Source organism: Physeter macrocephalus, chromosome 10 (assembly GCF_002837175.3).
Source record: "Physeter macrocephalus isolate SW-GA chromosome 10, ASM283717v5, whole genome shotgun sequence".
In the NCBI taxonomy this organism is placed as follows: domain Eukaryota; kingdom Metazoa; phylum Chordata; class Mammalia; order Artiodactyla; family Physeteridae; genus Physeter; species Physeter macrocephalus.
This window is the reverse complement of record NC_041223.1, coordinates 80836345-80859257: the sequence shown is the minus strand read 5'-3', so window position 1 is coordinate 80859257 and position 22913 is coordinate 80836345. Positions and strand designations below refer to the sequence as shown.

The window sequence follows — 22913 nt, the reverse complement described above, 5'->3', positions numbered from 1 at the left end:
CATTTGATCTTTAGTTCTTCCAGGTCTTTGTTAAACATTTCTTGCATCTTCTTGATCTGTGCCTCCACTCTTTTTCCAAGATCTTGGATCATCTTCACTATCATTATTCTGAATTCTTTTTCAGGTAGGTTGCCTATCTCCACTTCACTTAGTTGTTCTTCTGGGGTTTTATCTCGTTCCTTCTTTTGGAACATATTCCTCTGCCGTCTCATTTTGTCTAACTTTCCGTGATTGCACTTTTCATTCCACGGGCTGCAGGACTGTAGTTCTTGCTTCTGCTGTCTGCCCTCTGGTGGATGAGGCTACCTAAGAAGCTTCTGCAGGCTTCCTGGTGGGAGGGATGTGTTCCTGCACACTGGTGGGTGGAGCTGGGTATTGTCCCTGTGGTGGGCAGGGCCATGCTCAGGAAGACTTTAAGTAGCCTGTCTGCTGGTGGGTGGGCTGTGTTCCTGTCCTGTTGGTTGTTTGGCCTGAGGCATCCCAGCACTGGAGCCTACAGGCTGTAGGGTGGGGCCACATCTTGTGGAGGAAATGGTGGCCTCCAGGAGGGCTCATGCCAATGAGTGCTCCCCAGAATTACCACCACCAGTGTCTGTCTGCACAGTGAGCCACAGCCACCCCCACCTCTGCAGGAGACCCTCCAATACTAAGTTTGGCCTGGTCTCGTATGAGGTCACTGCTTTTTTCCCTGGGTCCTGGTACACATAGGACCTTGTGTGCACCCTCCAAGGGTAGAGTTTCTTTTTCCCCCCATCCTGTGGAATTCCTGTGATCAAACCCAGCTGGCCTTCAAAGCCAGATTCTCTGGGGGCTCCTCCTCCCATTGCTAGACTCCCAGGCTGGGAAGCCTGACGTGAGACTCAGAACTTTCACTCCTGTGGGAGAACTTCTGTGGTATAATTATTTTTCCAGCTTGTGGGTTGCCCACTGGCGGGTATGGGATTTGATTTTATCGTGGGGTGTGCCCCTCCTACTGTCTCACTGTGGCTTCCTCTTTGTCTTTGGATGTAGGGTATCTTTTTTGGTTGGTTCCAATGTGGGGTTTTTTTGTCGATGGTTGTTCAGAGGTTAGTTGTGATTTTGGTGTTTTTGTAAGAAGGGGTGAGCTCATATCCTTCTACTCTGCCATCTTGCTAGCCAACCCCAAGACAGTTCTTTATGAAACATTAGGCATGTCCTTTTTTGCCCCTTTTCCTTCATGCTTCATCTAGTTTCATTTGCTCTTAAGGTGTAGCCTAGAGGCCTTGCACCTGGTGCTTCAGACCAGAGTTCCCAGTGCAAAATGGTGGTGCCTGGCACCTCAGCTCAGCCTAAAGGAATAGTTCTATCAACTGTTTCAACATAAAACACACACTCTCTCTCTGTCTCCAGGTCTCTGTCTCTCTCACTGTCATGGTGAGGTCACTATTATCAAAGTTTTCATCATGTCTTCATTTCTGCTCAAAAGCCCTTGAGGATTCTGCACTGGTGATGAGTATGGTCTTTTATTTCACCTCTGGTGCAGGTGCTGTTGGTGCCAGGCTTGGTATCCAGCTGCCATGGGTGTCAGCTTCTAATGGCTTCTGCCTGTGCCTTTCCCAGAGGTTTGCTTCACTCTATAGGAGCTGACTTGCCTGGAGATACCTGAGAAGTTACTGCCCACTTCCCCACCTTGTGTGGTTGGTGGGTATCAAAACGTGGCCCTAACCCCAGCATAGGACAGATCCTGTGGTGCTCCAGAGTGCCTCGTGAGACAATGCTGAGACTAGTCCTGTGAAACCACATTTTTGCCTGCACTCTTCCTTTTCCTGCTTTCCTCACTCTCTTACAGATTTCTTCTGAAAATCACATGCACAGGAATCCCATCTTAGATGCTGCTTTTGGGGAAACCTGACCTAAGCCACCTTCCATGGTACCTCAACACAAAACAGGCACTCAGACGTTTCTTGAATAAATAAATAGACTCTCAGATCTCTCAGGTTTTTGTTCAAATGTAGTTGCTTCCCTCAATATAGGTCTTTCCCCTTATTTTCATCTTTTTCCTACTTTTTATTAATTATCTCTTGTCTTCTCCTCTCAGTGTACAGATTTTGGTTTCATTGGATTTATAAGACCCTCAAATTCTTCTGAAGATAAACTATGAACACAATTGAATAAGTGCACAATTAAAATGTTAAATTTAAATTTAAACACAATTTTAATGTATGTTATTGAAATGTTTCTGCAAAAAATTTGGAACATTGTAGAAACACATGGCCAATGGGGAGTTGAAGTGACAGCCTTCAGTATGGCAGAAAAGTGTAAATGTTTCCTTCAATGGTATTTAGCTCTTTTCATTACATTTCTAGGGTTAATTTTATTAAGACATTATTATTATTGAATAAAAATATATTATCATTATTATTGAATGTGTATAAATTATATGTGTTTATAATATCAAATTGTATGTACAATCAAGGCACAAAATATATTTTTAGATATTCTTTTTCATTATCTCATAGATACACTGTAAACATCTCTGATGATACAAATACAAATAACAATCCTTGTTCAAGGTGTGCACTGTTTAGTGATTTTTAGAACCACAAGTCACAAAGAACACAATATAGTGGTCCCAGCATATGTTGTATGTAGTTATGAATTTGAAAAGCACAATGATAACACCTACATAGATATATACACATACATGTATGTATATGTTTGTGCTGAACACATTAGAAGTGTTAAATGTATCTATAACAATTCATGGAAAAATCCAATCAAAAGTTTACTGCTTTTAAAGGAAAATGAGGAAAAGTAGGGTCTAAGCTATTTCTGCAGAATTCAAGAGCTACTCTGAATACAACTGTTTCAAGAAATTTAGAAATGAGTACTGTGTAGTCTACTTACATCCCATAAAAGAGAAATTTCCAACTTTTCTTAGGACTGTTACACCACATTTATTTTGCTATAGCTCTGCTCTCCCCCAAGAATTGAAATATAACATATTGAAAATAACTAATGTGCCATAAAGTTAAACTTGCTTTGAGAATTCCGTACTATCATCTAAAGTAACTGAAAATACTATGGAATTTTACAAAGATGAGGTCTTGTATTATTTATTAGGAACATAATTTGATGACTTTCAAGTCATTACACCATAAAAATGTTTCATGTTCCAAATGTTTTGCATTTTTGAAAATGTGTAAGTTTGTATTTCCCAAATTGATTAATAACTTGTGATTAAGTCTTGGTTTTGGCTGTCACCCACATATATATTCACTGTGTCTCAAATGGATAATTTACTTTGTACTTGACATTTCCAATGGTAAACATACCAAGTAGCTGCTAAGGGGTTCAGTGTGACGTTCTGAAGAAAGATGCTGATGCGGGAGCATTAGCATGTTGCCACCCTGGCAGAAGGTGCCTCCTCCTTTTCCATTCTCTTTGAGTGTTTCTGTGGCTGAGCAGGTAATACTTATAAGACTCTTTCAGTGAACACTGGTCGCCAGAGTCCATTCAAAGTGCTTCTGGCTTAATCCCATAATATAACTGAGGGCTAAATTGTGATGAAACAGATTAGAATCTTGAGTGATTTGCCTGCAGTCACAAATTAATCTGACCCTACAGCTGGAAAAGAGCAGCTGTGACTTCACTGACCAGGCAGTGCAGGTTCCCAATTCCTGCTGCAAGATAAGCAGGACTCAGGGGCAGAATGTGCAGGTTTTACAACGTGTGGAGACCACGAAAGGACCAACTATACCTATCTATATTTGTCCCTCATTACGTGTGGCCTTAATTAGAGAAGTAAAGTGGCTTTGGTTAAATTCTCAACATGTAAATCTGGATTTTGGCATGAGGCCGCCAAACAGACAGTGGGCTCTTCTTACGCAGAATAGTTAAAAGAGGTTAATAGCCGTCCAGACTTGGAGAACTGCTAAATATTTCTGACCCTCAGTTTCCTTAATTGGTGGACTGGAATGACACAACAGCCTCCTTTCAGCTCTAAAATGTGACAATTTGATGTCCCTGAAATGGGCCCGCCTCCCAAACCCATTCATCTGAAGTGGCTCCCAGTCTCTCCGGGACTCAGTTTCTGAGTGCCTCCAGTTTGGAGAAGTCCCCATGAGATGGTGATCTTCTTCCACAGCAGAGACCAGCTCTTGGGTGTAATCGCATAAATAAATAAGCCTTTTAGAGCAGGATCCTATTTGGAATGTATAAAACATTTCCTCTTTACTAATCCAAATAACAGAGGTAGCTTATAAAACCATGTTGCTACAATACAAATAGTGTCATTTGACCCTTCATTTAAATGAATAAGAACCTCAGCTCGTTGTGGTTTAATGATCTATGTATGTATTACTGGAACAAAACCACTGGTTACAATCTCATTCTTGCTGCAGGCTCCCCAGGGCACTTTGTGTCTTCTGCTTCAAGGGCACTGCAGAGACTCCCTAATTAGAGTGAAGTTCACCACAGTGGACCACAGGTTCACTGTCATTAACCAGCTGTGATATTTAACTTTATCTAAGGGGTGGCCTGGTCTCACTACGACAGGGTTACTTACATCTCTACTGTGTCTCTTTTTTACCTGATTCTAATTAGACTGAGCTACAAGTTGCCCCCCAACAGCTTTTTCCGCTGATTTATCTTTCCTACCAGTCCTAGTGTGAGGCAAAAGCAGGGGATTCTTTTCCTGGCCACACAACTATTCCCTTGGAGACATCTGTTTGACATTAATATATATTAGCCTCTTTTCCTTCTTCCTGCCTACTCCATTGCTGCAGCAACTCTATTTGAGGCAGTTTTGGAGACACCTGCTAGAGTGGGCAGGAGTACCTGGGTGGCAGGATACTAGGAGAAAACGGTGAAGTACAAATTTTCAGATAAAACAGGCCAATGTCACTCCTTAAAATCTTTTTCAAAGTTCTCTGAAATTCTGATTCTATATCTTGAAGAACATCTAACGGACAAGAACTCTAAAATGTTATTAAGAAATCTCACAAATGTTAAGTCATACCTTATTATGTGAAGGAGTTGATGGTGAAGTCACGTGCTTAATAAGAAATCACATGCTATTTGGGGCCTCATGAGTTACGACAAGCACAAGAAGTTAATATGCAAAGTACTGAATGATATACTATTGCTCCGAGAAAAGTATCACACGACAAAGGGACAAAGATTATGCAATTTTTACATTCAATGCTGATTTCTCACTTAATCTCTGAAATAGGGACCAATGTGATGGAAGACATAAATGACTTTATATTTACTTATTTATACACACATACAACATATAGCACCCAGAGCACATAAAAAAGGAACTGAATAAAGTCAGATGACAAATGCGCGTAATTCATATATGTGATACATAATATCACAGATACTTACAATGTTTGAAAGCTTTATATTCCTAGTAGAAATGGTACCTCATATGACGAGAGTAAGAATGCAAAATAAACTGTCACTGGGGAGGAGATCAAGATGGCAGAGTAGGAAGACATGGAACTCACCTCCCCCGACAGACACATCAAAAATACATCTACATGTGGAATAATTCTCACTGGAAACTGGCAGAAAGACCCCTGTACAACCAAGGCTGTGAGAAAGAGCCACAGAGAATTGGTTAGGAATGAAGAGAAGTGATCAGGTCGGGATCTGTGTCCAGAAGGGTGACACAGAAACGGACGGGGATTACACAGACGGAGACCCTCCCTGGGGAGTGAGTGGTGAGAGCTGTAGACCGACTGCCCCAGTCTCGGTGTCCCACAAGGGGGAGACAAGTCCCCTTGGCTGGCTGGAGGGCCAGTGGGACCGACAGGAGTGCAGTGGGAAGCCTGGACTCTGCTCAGGAGGAGTGCGTACATGTTTGCTTGCTCCTGAAGCAGGGTGCAGAGAGTGAATTGAAAATGCATGGGTGGCTGCCCAGTTTCCCATGACTGCCCCAGCTTGCATGCCCAGACGGAGCCAAGTGAAAGCTCCAGCCCCACGTGCTTCATGACCCAGATCCACACCGGTGTGAGGGCTTGGCCGTGAGGCACAGAAGTGGCTCAGACCCGAAGCAACCTCTGAGCGGGACAGAGGCCACCATCATCACACCTGCATCAGCAGGGCATCAGAAGTAGTCTGGGTCTCTGACCATGGGGGGACCACCACGGACCCCACCATGACCCATGCTGAGTGCCCACCCCAGGCCCTCTTGCTCCAACACAGCTCCCCTCTGGGGTGGGGATGCCAGTGCTGGGGTGGGAGAGCACACACTTGAAGGGAACAGAGCCAACTCAGACCCAAACCTCAGGGCTTCTGCTCCAGCAACTTGAGACCTGACTCACCCCTGTAGGGCAGCGATGGCCACTGAGCAGAGTGGAAGCACAGGCTCAAACCTGGTTCTGGCTCCAGCCCCTCCAGCTCTAGTGCCTCCTCCTACCAATCTGATGGCTGTCAGCACACCCTCAGGAAAGATGTGACTTCTGTTCACATCAATCCAGCAATCCCGCCAAAGCCACAAGTACATGCAGATTGTATAGGGACACTCCCACATAAGGGCATCCCTTCAAGACCACCACAGGTAACTGTTTCATCTAATTTCATAGAGACAAAGTTAAGCAAAATGAGAAGATAGAGGAATTTGTCTCAATTGAACGAGGAAGAGAAGACCCCTAAAAAAAAGAAATAACGAAACAGAAACAAAAAACTTACCAGATAAAGAATTCAAAGAATTAGTAGTAAAAATGCTAACTGAATTAGAGAAAATAAGGGGTGAACACAGTTAAAATTTTAACAAGGAACTAGAAAATATAATAAAGAATCAGACAGAAGCAAATAATTCAATAACTGAAATGAAAAACACACTAGAAGGAATGAATAGCAGATTAGGTGATATGGAAGAACACATAAGTGATCTAGAAGACAGAATAATGAACATCACCCAAATAGAAGAGCAAAAAGAAACACGAATTTTAAAAAGAACAGTTTAAGAGAGCTATGGGACAATATCAAACATAATAACATTCACATTATAGGGGTCCCAGAAGAAGAGAGAGAGAAAAGGGGGTCAAAAATATATGTGCTGACATGATAGCTGAAAACTTCCCAAAGCTGAAGAAGGAAAGAGATTTTTAGGCACAGGAAGCACAGAGAGGCCCTAACAAGATGAATCCAGAGACCCACACCAAGCCATATAATAAAATGGCAAAAGTTAAAGAGAAAGAGAATTTTAAAGGCAACAAGAAAGAAACAAAGAGTCACAGGGAACAACCATAAGACTATCAGTTGATTTTTCTGCAGAAACTTTTCAGACAAGAAGGGAGTTTCATGATATATTTAAAGTTCTGAAACAGAAAAACCTACAGTCTAGGATACCCTACCCAGCAAGTTTATTATTCAGAATTACATGAGAGATAAAGAACTTCTCAGACGAACAAAAAAAACGAAAGAAGTTCATCAATACTAAACTGAACCTACAAGAAATGTTAAAGGGTCTGCTCTAAGTGGAAAAGAAAAGACTACAACAAAAAGTGAGAATTTAGAAGAAAGGAAAAATCTCATTAGTAAAGACAAATATATGGTAAAGGCTATGGATCAACCACTTAAATAAACAAGTATGAAGATTAAAAGACAAAAATTGTAAAATCAACTGTAGCTAACAAACAGTTAAGGGATAGATATTAAGATGTAAAATATGACATAAAAAACACAAAACATGGGAAAGAGGAGTAAAAAATGTCATTAGAATGTGTTTAAACTTAAATGTGTATCAGTTTAAAATAAGTACATTCAGTTATAGGTCAACATATGTGAACCACATGGTGACCACAAATCAAGAACCTACAACATATAATTTCAAGATATTCTATGGAATTATATAGTATAGGCAATATTTAAAAATACTTGAAGGCTTCTCTGGTGGTGCAGTGGTTGAGAATCTGCCTGCTAATGCAGGGGACACGGGTTCGAGCCCTGGTCTGGGAGGATCCCACATGTCGTGGAGCAACTAGGTCCGTGAGCCACAACTACTGAGCCTCCGTGTCTGGAGACTGTGCTCCGCAACAAGAGAGGCCATGATAGTGAGAGGGCCACACACCGCGATGAAGAGTGGCCCCCGCTTGCCACAGCAAGAGAAAGCCCTCGCACAGAAACAAAGACCCAGAGCACCTGCCATCCCACCTCATATCCTAACAAGGACTGGGATGGGGAGGAAGGTGCAAGGGAAACCCTCATCATCTCTACCCTGGGTGAGAAATCCTTTGAAACCAGCTAGGAGGAGCTGCCCACAGCTAAGTTAAGTTAAGGGAGCATCCTCTCTGCCCTCCTTGTCCTCCAGCCCTCCAGGGAAGACCCAGGGTGAGGAATCCCTGGGGAAAACACTGAAAAGGTGCTGCCTACAGCAACTGAACTTTGGGAAGGACCATCTCTACTCTCCCTTTTCCTCCAGGGAAAGACTGAGGGTTAAAAATCCCATGAAACAAACAAACAAACAAAGGGACCTACAATAGATACACAAAAACTAGAAAGAAAGGAACACAAGCATACCACTGAAGAAAATTATCAAACCACAAGAGAAAAAACTAAAAGAAGAAGAAAAGAACAGAGAGAACTACAAAAACAATGAGAAAACAAATAACAGAATGGCAATAAGTACATACCTATCAATAGGCACTTTAAATGTCAATGGACTAAATGATCCAGTAAAGTCATAGGGTGGCTGGTTAGATGAAAAACAAGACCCACCTATATGGTGCTTACAAGAGACTTACTTCAGAGCAAAAAACATACAGACTGAAAATGAGGGGATGGAAAAAGATATTTCATGAAAATGGAAATGACAAGAAAGTGAGGATAGCAACACTCATATCAGATAAAATAGACTTTAAAGTGAAGTCTATAACAAAAGACAACAAGGATATTATATAATGATAAAGGGATCAATATAAGAAGAGGATATCACACTTGTTAATGTACAGGTAACCAAAACAGGAGCACTTAAATATATAAAGTAAATATTAACTGACATAAAGGGAGACATTGACAAAAATACAATAATAGTAGAGGACTTTAATACCCTACTTATATCAATGGACAGATCATCCAGACAGAAAGTCAATAAGGCAGCCATGGTCCACAACAGACCAAATGGATTTATAGATATCTAGAGGACATTCCATCCAAAAGCAGAAGAGTACACATTCTTCTCAAGTGCACATGAAACTTCTCTAGGATAGATCACATGCTTGGCTACAAAACAAATCTAAATACATTTAAAGGACAGAAATTATAACAAGCATATTTTTGTGACCACAATGGTATGAAACTAGAAATCAATTACAGGAAGAAAAATTGGAGAAACACAAACAAGTGGAGACTAAACAACATGCTACTAAGAAAAAGCAGTGGGTCAATGAAGAAATCAAAAAGGAAATCAGAAAATACCTCAAGGCAAATGAAAATGGAAACACAACACTCCAAAATCTATGGGATGAAATACAGGCCTACCTCAAGAAATAAGAAAAGTCTCAAATAAACAACCTAATCCACCATCTAAAGGAATTGGAAAAAGAAGAACAAACTTCTTCCCAAAGTCAGAAGAAGGATGGAAATAATAAAGATCAAACAGGAAATAAATAAAATAGAGACCAACAATCAATAGAAAAGATCTAAGAGACCAAGAGCTATTTTTCTTCTTTTAAAATAATCAAAATTAATAAAACTTTAACCAGGCTCATCAAAAAGAAAGAGAGAAGACTCAAATAAATGAAATAAGAAATAAAAGAAGAGAAATAACAACTGCTATCATAGAGACACAAAAAATCTTGAGAATACTACAAACAGTCATGTGCCAACAAATTGCACAACCTAGAAGAAATGGACAAATTTCTAGAAACATACAACCTTCAAAGACTGAATAAGGAAGAAATAGACAATGTGAACAGCCTGATCACTAGTAGTGAGATTGAATTTGTAATAAAAAAATCTCCCAGCAAACAAAAGTCCAGGACTGGATGGCTTCACATGGGGATTCTACCAAACATACAAAGAAGAGCTAATATCTATCTTTCTCCAAATACTGCAAAAAACTGAAGAGGAGGGAACACTCCCAGATTCATTCTATGAGCCCACCATTACTCTGATATCAAAACCAGACAAAGACACTACAAAAAAAGAAAATAACATGCCAATATCTCTGATGACTATAGATGCAAAAATCCTGAACAAAATATTAGCAAACCAATTCCACAATATATAAAGAGAATCACTATGAATACTATACACTATGCTCAAGTGTGATTTATTCCAAGGGAGCAAGGATAGTTCAATACCCACAAATCAATGTGATACACCATATTAACAAATTGAGGAATAAAAATCACATGTTGGTTTCAATAGATGCAGAAAAAGATACCAAGAAATGGAAGATATTCCATGTTCTTTAACTGGAAGAATTAATATTGCTTAAATGTCCATACTACCCAAAACAATCTACAGATTTAATGTAATCCCTATCAAAAATATCTGTGACATTTTTCACAGAATTAGAACAAATAATCCTAAAATTTATATGGACCCACAAAAGACCCCTAATTGACAAAGCAATTTTGAGGAAAAAGAACAAAGCTGGAGGTACCACACTCCCTGACTTCACACTCTACTATAAAGCTACAGTCATCAAAACAGTATGGTACTGGCACAAAAACAAACACATAGATCAATGGAACAGAATAGAGGACCCAGAAAGAAACCCACACACTTATGGTCAATTAATCAATGACAATGGAGGCAAGACTATGCAATGGATAAAAGACTGTCTTTCCAATAAGTGTTGCTGGGAAAACTGGACAGCTACATGTAAAAGAATGACATCAGAAGATGTTCTCATACCATACACAAAATTAAGCTCAAAATGTATTAAAGACCTAAATGTAAGCCTGGAGACCATAAAACTTCTGGAAGAGAACAGCAGAATACTCTTTTGACATAAATTATAGCAATATTTTTTGGATCTATCTCCTAAGGCAAAGGAAACAAAATCAAAAGTAAACAAATTGGACCTAATTAAACTTAAAAGCTTTGGCACATCAAATAAAACCATCGACAAAACAAAAAGACAACCTACTGAATGGGAGAAAATATTTGCAAATGATATGACTGATAAGGGGTTAATATCCAAAATATAAATACAGCTCATACAACTAAATATCAAAAAAATCCAAACAACTCAATTAAAAAATGGGCAAAAGACCTGAATAGATATTTTTCTAAACAAGGCATATGGACGGCCAACAGGCACATGAAAAGATGCTCAACATTATAGTCACTGGAGAAATGCAAATCAAATAAACATCACCTCACACCTGTGAGAATAGCTATCATCTAAAAGATCACAAATAATAAATGTTGGTGAGGATGTGGAGAAAAGGGAGCCCTTGTACACTGTTGGTGCAAATGTAAATTGGTGCAGCCACTGTGGAAAACAGTATGGAGGTTCCTCAAAAAACCAAAAATAGAACTACCATATGATCCTACAATTCCATTCCTGGGTATACATCCAAAGAAAATAAAAACACTAATTTGAAGAGATACATGCACCTCAATGTTCATAGCAGCATTATTTACAATAACCGAGATATGGAAGCAACCTAAGTGTCCATCAACAGTTGAATAGATAAAGAAAGTGTGGTATATATATACATTGGAATTACTGAGGAATAAAAATGAATGAAATTCTGCCATTTGCAGCAACATAGATGGGCCTAGAGATTATTATGCTTAGTGAAATAAGTAGGACAGAGAAAGACAAATATTGTATGTTACCACTCATATGTGGAATCTAACAAATAAAACAAATGAATGAATATAACAAAACAGAAATAGACTCACAGGTATAGAGAACAAACTAGTGGTTACCAGTGGGGAAAGGGATGGGGGACCACAAGATTGGGGTAGGGGATTAAGGGATACAAACTATAGTGTATAAAATAATAAGCAACAAGGATATATTGTACAGCACAGGGGAATATAGCCATATTTTGTAATAACTTAAATGGAGTGCAATCTATAAAAATATCAAATCACTATATCGTACACCTGAAACTGATATAATATTGTAAATCAACTACACTTCAATAAAAAATATAAACCAACATATGATTATATCATAGAAATTATACTACAGTATACTTTTCTCACTAAGTGGTTAATTTAACTCAGTGTTTTCTCAATTATGTAATATTGACCTTTTATAAGTGTTATTTTTAATAGTCTTATAGATAAACTGTGGATAACTAGATAATCCTAAATGATAAGTGAGTTTCTAGAAAGAAAGCCAAATAAAGGCAAAGCTGGCAATATCAGGTACTGAAATAACAGTAACAGTTCCCCAAAGTCAGGTACAGAACTCTGCATACAGGAGTCAGGTATGGAGATCTGATGACTTCTGTCCTCTGAGTCTCATGTTGGTTTTGCACATTCACGAAAGGCGTTGGGGGAAAGCAGCATAACTCTCTGGACCTGAACAGGGTACACACTTTCCCAGCTTCCCATCTAAATGGCAGATGGCGTCAAAGATGGATGGTGTCTCTCCGAAACTCTCTAATACTTAAGAAGAAATCCTCAGGAAATATCACAGGAAGTAAGTGGAAAAAGATGTCACCTGGGTGCCAGGGAGTTTAAGACGTGCAATAAACACAAACCACTAGTAATAGAACGCAAAACCTCTAAGCTGCTATTTACAACATGTATGTTTACATATCTATACATGGATCCCAAGCAAAAAAGATGCTTTCCCTCCATATTTATGTTCTACATGGGACCAGGGTTAAAACTATTATTTAAAATAATGTGCCGACTTTTTTCTCTTAGCAATACTAATTCTTGGTACAAGGATACCAGGCACTGATTTGGGGACTGAGCAGAATTATGGATACACTCACTATGCATTCGAAAGGGCACTGTCGGTTTCAACACATAAAGATAAGAAGACAATCTTATATTCTCCTCTCACCTTAATGTGCAACTAACCAAATTACTTCCTGAAACTGAAAGTTCATCACTATTCATTCTTTATAAGTCTCCTCTCCCATGTTCAAGCACATGTAAAATAGTGGAATTACAACTACAGAAAATCATAGTGGTTTCTACCAGGCCCTGAACTCACTTCATTGAAACTCTGAGGTCATTCTACAGCTCTGAAGTCAGCACCCTCCTAAGTAAGAAGAGATGCTTGTGTTTACACACTGCGAGGCAGTTGTGATCTGCTTTACTGGCTTTGTATCTGTTCTATTTAAGCTGCCACTGGTCATGGCGAGGCCATAATGGCATAATTTCACTTGAAAAGTAAGTCAAGCCCCATAAAAACAATTCAGCTTAAGGAAAATTTTACTTGGATGAGTCCTATGGTGTGCGTTGATTTCACAGAAGCAGTGATTTTGATGTCATTTTTCCTAAGGAGATGGATGTAACTCACTAATTACGAGAACATAATTTATGTTACTTGTGTCGCCTTAGGTAATGCATATAAACCAGTGCAGAAACAAACAAGCCAAAAGAAGAACAAGTTGTTTTTCCATGAGTGCCTTAGTGAATTTATACACGATCAGCACAAATTTGTTCACAAAACAAACATTAAGGTCTTAGTTACTCCACAATGAGGACACTCATCTCTGCTTCTTCAAGGAAAACGACTTAATCTACTCGACATTTCCAAACTTGTTAATATACTTAAGTTTATTGTGAAACTGGATAAACAATGGGCTTCATAAAGGTTCTGGGGCATTAGAACATGAGCATGGACATCCAGATAAAGAATTCAAGTAAAAGTTAAATAAAATGAGTTCAAAGGAGTGGTAGTTAAAGCAGTCATTGTACTTTCAGTAGTTTTTCTTGACCAATTAGACATTCTTTTTAATCAAGTCCTAATACTCTGAGTTCACATACTTACTTTCCCATCTGCACACAGCTTCAGATCAGCAGGCTGCAGGTGAGAATCATGACAACAGCTAACCCCTACCTGGCATGCCCCTTACAACAACTCTGCCAGGTAGGAAGGGGTTATTAGAATCTCCGTCTTCTAAGAGAGGAAACTGAGGGGCAGAGAGGCTGAGGAACTTGCCCAAGATCACAAAGCTAAGAGGTGGTGAGGCTGGGGTTTAAATCCAGGGGATCTGAATTGCCTCCACATAATCCCCTATGTTGCCTACACACTAAGAAGCCAGCAGACACATGGCCTGCCCTGACCTCTGTGCCTTTGCAGGACTGACCATCAGACTCCCCCCTCGTGAAGGAAATATGACTCAGTTCCTTTGCCATCAAGTCTGGGCTGGTGCGGAAGGACACACTCTAAGTAGGGTGAGTTCTCCATGCTGTTTAGGACACAAGGAACCCTGACCCCAGACGCAGGCTTCAGGGTGGCTTGGAGAAAGCACTTCAAGGGAGAGTAAAAAAAGTAGAATCTGCACAAAAATGTTAAACGGAGGCAATTGAATGGATGGCTGCCTGGAAGGAATAAAAATGAAAAAAAAAAGGACAAGCACAGGCAGAGAAGCTAAACTGACATAGCAGCACTATTTACAACAGCCAGGACATGGAAGCAATCTAAATATTCATCAACAGAGGGATGGACAAAGAAGATGTGGCACATATATACAATGGAATATTACTCAACCATAAAAAGGAATGAAATTGCGTCATTTGTAGAGACGTGGATGGACCTAGAGAGTGTCATACAGAGTGAAGTAAGTCAGAAAGAGAAAGACAAGTATTGTATTTAAAGGCATATATGTGGTATCCAGAAAAATGGTATACATGACCTTATTTGCAAAGCAGAAATAAAGACACAGACATAGAGAAAAAATGTCCAGATACCAAGGGGGAGGTGGGAGGAATTGGAAGATTGGGATTGACACATATACACTATTGATACTATGTATAAAATAGATAACTAATGAGAACATACTGTATAGCACAGGGAACTCTCCTCAGTGCTCTGTGGTGACCTAAATGGGAAGGAAATCCAAAAAGGAGGGGATATATGTATGTGTATAGCTGATTCATTGTACAGCAGAAACTAACACAATATTGTAAAGCAACTATACTCCAATAAAAATTAATTAAAATAAAAGACATGGGGTGGCTTGTAAGGCATTTAAAACATAAAATTTCTATTCAGGATCAAAATTAGGATCCAGCAACAAAGAATGAAAGAGTGTGGTGTCATCTTGGTCCAGCCGAACGAACTTCTGGTCGGGGCAGTCACTAGCTGATTCACCAATAAATGTTCTTTCAGAGACCCAGAGGGACTTTAATAAAAGGCCCTGAGATTGTTCAGACATGCACTTTAGTGTGACTATAAAGGAGAAATCCAAGGTTACATTAAAATGATACTTATTTTTTATGTTTTGGGTATTAGGAATATTAGGAAATCCTATAAGGAATCTACATCTTAGAGGGGATTTTTATAAACGCCAGTTCTTTTGATATGTCTCATGTAAACTTCCACGAACATGCTCAGCCGTCTGAAATGTTCCATTTGTCATCAAGACACCTTCTTGGGCTCACATCCAACTCCTGTCCTTCTCTTTCTCCCAGATTCCCCATTGCTGCCTCTCCTTCCTCACAATTCACCCCCTAATTCCCTCACATCTCTTCTTGCAATTTTTGTTTCTAATGCTCTCCCATTTATTTATTCAACTAAAACTGCTCTCTCAGCTGGTACCAATTCCAGCCACCTCTCCTTTTATCCAGTATCTCTCCCCCAAATTTGTTCCAAATTTTAAAGCTGTTGAACCCTCCATGCATCTTGAAACGCTCTTCTGTTGACTTCCTGGCCCTGCAGTATCCCGGTCCCCCTCCTGGTCTTCCTCTGCCGTCATGGGCTGGACATCCCCTTGGTGTCCAGGCAGGTGGTCCCCATGCTGCTTTCCCTTACTGCTCCCTGACACACTCTCACCTGCGGCTCAGGGTCAATATTCAACAGTAGCTGAATTTTTAAAATTGTGTTCATCTATAAAGGATGTGAGATCCCCAAATATGCCAGCCAAATGTTTCACTTGTAGGACTTCAAAAAGATAACAAATGGAAAAAACAATGGCATATAAGAGATTCAAATAAGAAATAAGGAGGTTAAGAAAAAAAAAAAGGCCACAAATCTCAGATATATATCACCACCAAACACTGTTAAGGTTAACAGCAGCTTTTAAGTACAAGAAGCATACTACTACTATGTTTTATTAAATGAATACTTACCTAAAATTTAGTAGCTTACAAGACAATAAAGAGAATAAAGTCAACTAATGAAAATTTCAAACAGAATTTTGGTGTGGTACTTGGGAAAAAATAATGTTCTTATCGTGCTTATAGAAAACTCTACACAAAGGGTTAAAGAGAAAAAAATTTTTATATTTATCAGATTTATTTAAGCCTTAATAAAATAACAGTGGCATTATTAGTATTATTAACATTTTCTATAATGTTTGGTATGCTTACATGTGGCAATTATGTTTGAAACTCACCATAATTGAGAGATCCCTGTAGAATACAGGCTAGTCTCTATTTAATCATTGAGGAAAACCAACAAATCAATGATTTCTTCTACTTAAAGACATTATGCCTAGGAGTAAGGTGCACACACTTGCACATATTTTATATTTCATTTCAATCAACTTAGTGACAGTCAATTCATTCCTGATCAAACACATATAATCAAAATATGAGTTTTCTTGACAATGGGTCAATAGAAAAGAATTTTAAATTCCTAGATTTTTCTGTTGTTTTCTATTGCAAAGTTCAGTGAAATGAAAAATTACAGGTCTTAGCTTTCGGTGTGTGTGTGTCTGTCTGTGTGTATGCACACACACATGCATATACATGTACGTTTGCATGTCCAAAAGAGGTGAGTGCTGCCTAACTCTTGAGCAGAGAAGAAATGGTGGCACTAAGATGGGTCTACATGTAAATATGTAAGAATGCTTTTTTCTTTAATCTGCTTCACTTTTAAGTAGCTGAAAAAGCAGAATAAATCCCTGAGTACATTTGGAAATAATCATTTGTAAATGTGTATAACATCAATAATACCTGATCTAAATGCTCTTCTCTATAAATATGGCATTTGTGAAAGAGCAGTAGTAATAATGATAAACCTTGCCTAATATTATCTACAAAATTCTATTACACTCCTTAGTTTCTGACACTGTTACCCGTTGATAAGTTAGAATAAAAGTAATATAAAATTATCTGAACTATACATATTTATAAATGGAGTAAATGTGCGTAATATAGTGGTTGAACTTTACAATTTGAATACGTTCCTCCAAAATTGTCATGAAGACTACGTAAGTTTAATTTATTCTTTAACTCACCTTCTTCTGAAATGTAAGCTTCGCTAGGGTACAATTTCAATTTGAAGCATCACTATTTTCAAAGAGCCTCATCTGAATATTTTTCATTTCAGCTAGTCTGACAAAGACTCTCATAATTATCTTACAAGCCAAATTAAGAAATGTGGGTTCGAAGGAGGGAGAGTCCGAATGTATTTGTACATGACTTGTATCATGTCACACGAATATCAATGGTAGAAAAGATGGCAGCTTTGCTGGTGTTACTCAGAGTTTTCAGGCCCTGCTCTACTCAGGATTTATTAGTGATATGAATGCAGACTCAACGGGTAGGCTTATCAAAATTTAAGGTGATGTAAATCTGGGAGCTATTTCACTGGAAAAACCACAATAGAATGGTATTAGAAACTAAAATCCAGAAGATGAAATTTAACAATCACAAGGGTCAACTCCTACTCTGTGATAAAGAAAGGCAACTGCACAATCGCAGGATGGATGAAGATCTGACTGGGAAGAAATTTTCATTAAAATAAAGGAGGAGGCACCTTGAATTGACCACATGTCAGTACAAGTCAGAAGTACAATTTCCTTGTATGCTTAAAATTCGTTAAGAGAGATGATCTCATGTTAAATGTTCTTACCACACAAAATTTAAAAACAAAAAAAAAGCTCTGCCACAGGGAGAAGAATTCAGACATACTGCCTAGCTTCACCCACCTCACTCCATAATTTCCACCTCAAACCACCTAGGGTTTTTTTTGGAGTTGAAATTAAAAACCTATTTATCATTGTACTTTACTGAGTTATTGCTGACAATTAAAATTTTATATATTTAGGTATACAACTTGATCTGATATACTTACACATTTTGAAAGTCACCACAATCAAGCTAATTAATATATCCATTCCCTCACAAATAGTTACTTTTTTGTGTGGTGAAAACACTTAAGATCTACCTTTTTAGCCAATTTCAAGTATACAACACAATATTAACTACAGTCTCATTGTTGTCCATTAAGTCCCCAGAACTTATCCATCTTGTATAACTAAAAATCGTATCCCTTGACTGACATCTTCTCTTACCCCCTTCTCCCCCCAGCCTCCAGTAACCACCAGTCTACTCTCTGTTTCTATGGATTTTACATTCTCAGATTCCACATGCAAAGGCGTATTTGTCTTTCTGTGTCTGGCTTCTTTCATGTAGCATAAAGTCCTCCAGTTTCCTCCATGTTATCGCAAGTGGCAAGATCGATCTCCTTCTTTATTAAGGCTGAATAATATTCCACTGTGTGTGTGTGTGTGTGTGTGTGTGTGTGTGTGTGTGTGTGTGTAATCACATTTTCTTTATCCATTCATCTGTCAATAGACCTTTAGGTTGTTTCCATATCATGGGTGTACGCATATCTCTTTGAAATACTGATTTCCTCCCTTTAGATATACACCCAGAAGTGGGAGAGCTGGGTCATAAGGTAGTTCTGTTTTTATTTTGGAGGAACCTCCATACTCTTTTCCACACTGGCTGTACCAGTTTACATTCCCACCAACAGTGCACGAGGGTTCCCTATTCCCCACACCCTGGCCAACACTTCTTATCTCTTGTCTTTCTGATACTAGCCATTCTAGCTGGTGTGAGGTGATAGCTCACTGTGGTTTTGATTTGCATTTCCTTGATGATTAGCTACCTTTTCATATATCTGTTGTCCATGTGTATGTCTTCTTTTGAGAAGTGTCTATTCAGGTCCTTTGCCCATTTTTAAATGGGGTTATTGGGTTTTTTGCTATTGAGCTGCATGAGTTCCTTATGTATTTTGGATATTAACTAGGGAGTATAATTTATCACTCAGTTTCCAGGAAGGGGTAGTTACTAGAAGGAAAATGTTCCCTGGATGCTGCAGACAGAAATTAATTCAGAAACATGATCCGAGATACAACAGACATCTTGGTCATTACTGTGAGAAAATAGAATAAGAAGCTTGGAAATTAACTTCACATGATCATTTCATCTAGTCCTCTGCCCCCAGTGGGTGAAAACGCTTAAGGCAGCCTCAAAAACACAGATCTAGGGAAGTAATCATCTATGTTTCCCCAAGACTATTTAAAACATTGATCACGTGGATTAATGAACTCTTGGATAGAGAGGGGCTGGAGAGCTAAAAGGGGAAACTATAACTGTACACATAGGTGTTGAGACTAGAACCCAAATGTGACTACTTTGTAAATAATTTTAAAATATCAGCATAGTCCACTTACTAGCAAAGTGTTCAAACTCAGGTTTCTCTGTGAGGGCTATAGTAGAACTTACTTCACAGAGCTATTGTGAGAAATAAATGAAATACGAATCATTTAGCACATTGTAGATGGCTGATAAATGTTAGCTATTATTCACAACATTTTCCCTTTTATTTTCTTAGCCATCAAAACTTACTAAGCCTTTTTTTGTTCACTGAAATAGTCACCGGGAATAAAAACTGGACATAGAAATGTTCAAACTGAGAAAACTTAGACATCATCTAGTCCAGTGGGCAGAACTGAGAATAATAAATTTAAATGACTGAAAAGAGATTTGGGGTTAATAGACTGGGGCAGTAAAAGAGAATATGGTACCCAAAGCCAGAAGCCCCAAATTCAAGTCCTGGCTCGACTTTTTAGTAGTTCTATGACTTCAGGCAAGTCATCTACACTCTGTGAGTCACAACTCTCATCCATAAAGTAACAAAAGTTCAAAATACTACTCATATAAGAAAGCACACATAAAATGTTTGGCGACTTTAACATGATTTGAGAACAGTTAATAACAATTAGCGACAAGAATGGGGTGCCCCCTTGCAGAAAGTGTTCATGCAGAGCTGACCAATTATCTGTCTCTGCAGGGGTTCCTTTTAGGGGGAGCCAGTAAGCCTAACTGCCCTGGAAGGTGATTGCTATACTCCCAGGGCAAGTACAATGTATCCACATACTACATACTTTATTTCAAAGGCAGGAAAGTAACTACAAAGAGTCACTAATGTCAACAATTTAATTTGGCTCTTTAAAGAATGTAGTTAATATCCACAGTCTTTACAGAATTCATGAACCGGCTAGAACTCCACAAATATAACCCATCAAATTTAACTCTGCAAAGATGAGCTTAAGTCAAAAACCCAAAAATAGGACCAACGTGCTCCAGATCAAATTATGGTTAATTCACTTCACCCAAATTATATTTCCACATTTGTGCTGCCAATCTGGAAAATATATAGAATTTTCTGGATTGTAAAAGCACTGTCAAAACCTCAAATCACAAATTTCGGCTTTCAGGTAGTTGATATTCTCCTCATGCCCAACTGCTTGCTGTATTTTGATTTTATTTTTATAAGTGTTCAGAAATAAGTAACCCCTGAGTTAGTAATGCCTGCCAGTTGTTCTGTGTTTACTTACCCTCTGACCCTCTTTTCCAGGTGGACCTTGGGGGCCTTGGATCCCCAGGGAGCCCTAGGAGGAAAAACAACACATATTAATAGATTGTTTCAAGTATACCCGTCTTGCAAAGAATGTTGTGAAAATTAATACCTATTTTATTGATTATAGAAAACTTTTAAAGTGATTCGAACCCTTCCAAGCCTAGGCTACCTAATACATTAATAACGATGAATTGTCCTTTGACTGGTTTATCTTTGGAGTTAACACCAGAAAAGAAAAAAAAGGTGAGGTGATTCCTAACCACGTGTGAGGCACAGTGTTCATCCCCAGTGGTGACTCCCGTATGACTGGAACCATGTTTTATCAAACTGCCATCAGTAAATGGTAACAATATTTGCAGGCAGAAAAAAATGCTGCTTCATATATTTGAACTCTATAAATGCAATGGCATTTTTGGTTGACAGTGGCTCTGTGACTATCCGCTGAGAGAACACCTAGTTATGACGTTGGCTTCAACGTTCCTCTACTCCTAACATTTAATTTTTAGCATCATAGACATTACTTAATACTTTCTCATAACATTGTCAAATGGTAGAAAAAAATAACCATTTTTTTTTTCAGTTATACAAAAGGCCCAGGAAATCCCAGGTGCACGAATCTGAAAGCCAATCCCCTGGTTCTCACAGACAGTTACTATTACACAGGAATTCTCACTCAGCATGAAAAGCAAAATGATGACACTGCTGATTTTAAAGTCTCTGGCATTGACTGCTAGTTGTTACCTCTCTAAAAGCTTCTTAGTCTCCCCTGCTGCTTCCTCCTTCCCTGTTCAACCTTTCAGTGTGAGGGTTTAGGCCCGTTTCCTTCCCAGCCTACACTCTCCCACCATGGTCTCGAATACCATGGGCTTTGGATTCTCCCGGCCAGTGATGCCAAGATTTATAACTCAGTTTATCTCTGAGTTGAAGGTCCACACATTCGACTGCCTGCCTGACACGCCCACTCCGCTCTCTCACCAGCATTTGAATTTAGCACAGTGACACCACATCTAGGACCCTCCCACCAACACTGGGTCCTCTTCCAGCACCCCCCAACTCTGTAAGCCCACGCACCATCCTGCTAGGGCTCCTGCCAGGAATCTGTAACTCGTCCTCCATACCTGCCTCTCTCACTTCTCTTTCACATCCAGTCACCAAGTCCAATTGCTGTAGCTCCACAATAGATCTGGATCCACCTATTATCTCCCTTCATCCTTCTACTCCATCACCCTCTTCTTGCTCATCTATGACAGCCTCCTTGGTGACACTAGACATGGACCCCTCCATCCTACACAGCACGGCCAATCCTGAAAACCCAGCCTGACCTCCTCTGTTTGTCCGCATGAAGAGATGAATGCCTTGTTTCATCAGTCGTAAGGTGCCTTGTACTTGTTCTTTAAAGTACTTATCATAAGTCTATTTAAAAGATTATTCAGGTAATGATTCACCAGGCTCTAAGGATAACAGGTGGAATCAGGGTCTTATTCAATACTAGGTGCCGGTTAATGTCTGAGTGAAAAAAAAATCATAATGGGAAATCAATTCACTGTTAAAAAAAAAAAAAAAAGCTTTTTGGTAAAGCCAGTACTGTTCAAAGGGTTTTAAAAATATGTATGGTTCAAGATGGCGGAAGAGTAAGATGTGGAGATCACCTTCCTCCTCACAGGTACATCAGAAATACATCTACACGTGGAACAACTACAGAACACCCACTGAACGCTGGCAGAAGACCTCAGACCTCCCAAAAGGCAAGAAACTCCCCACGTACCTGGGTAGGGCACAAGAAAAAAGAAAAAAACAGAGACAAAAGAATAGGGACGGGACCTGCACCAGTGGGAGGGAGCCGTGAAGGAGGAAAGGTTTCCACACACTAGAAGAAGCCCCTTCGAGGGCGGAGACTGCGGGTGACGGAGGGGGGAGTTTCGGAGCCTCGGAGGAGAGCGCAGCCACAGGGGTGTGGAGGGCAAAGCGGAGGGATTCCCGCAGAGGATCGGTGCCGACCGGCACTCACCAGCCCGAGAGGCTTGTCTGCTCACTCGCCGGGGCGGGCAGGGCTGGGAGCTGAGGCTCAGGCTTCGGTCGGGAGCCGGGAGAGGACTGGGGTTGGCGGCGTGAACACAGCCTGGAGGGGCTAGTGCGCCACGGCTGGCCGGGAGGGAGTCCGGGAGAAGTCTGGAGCTGCCGAAGAGGC

General features: G+C 39.6%; 1 protein-coding gene across 1 annotated transcript in view; it reads right to left on the bottom strand.

Annotated features, from left to right (window-relative positions):
- COL19A1 (collagen type XIX alpha 1 chain) overlaps positions 1 to 22913 on the bottom strand; it is a 342743-nt gene that overhangs the window by 136318 nt on the left and 183512 nt on the right. The window contains exon 14 of the mRNA XM_028494726.1: positions 20703 to 20756. Within this exon, the coding sequence (XP_028350527.1) occupies positions 20703 to 20756 (54 nt within the window). The remainder of the gene's footprint in view (positions 1 to 20702; positions 20757 to 22913) is intronic.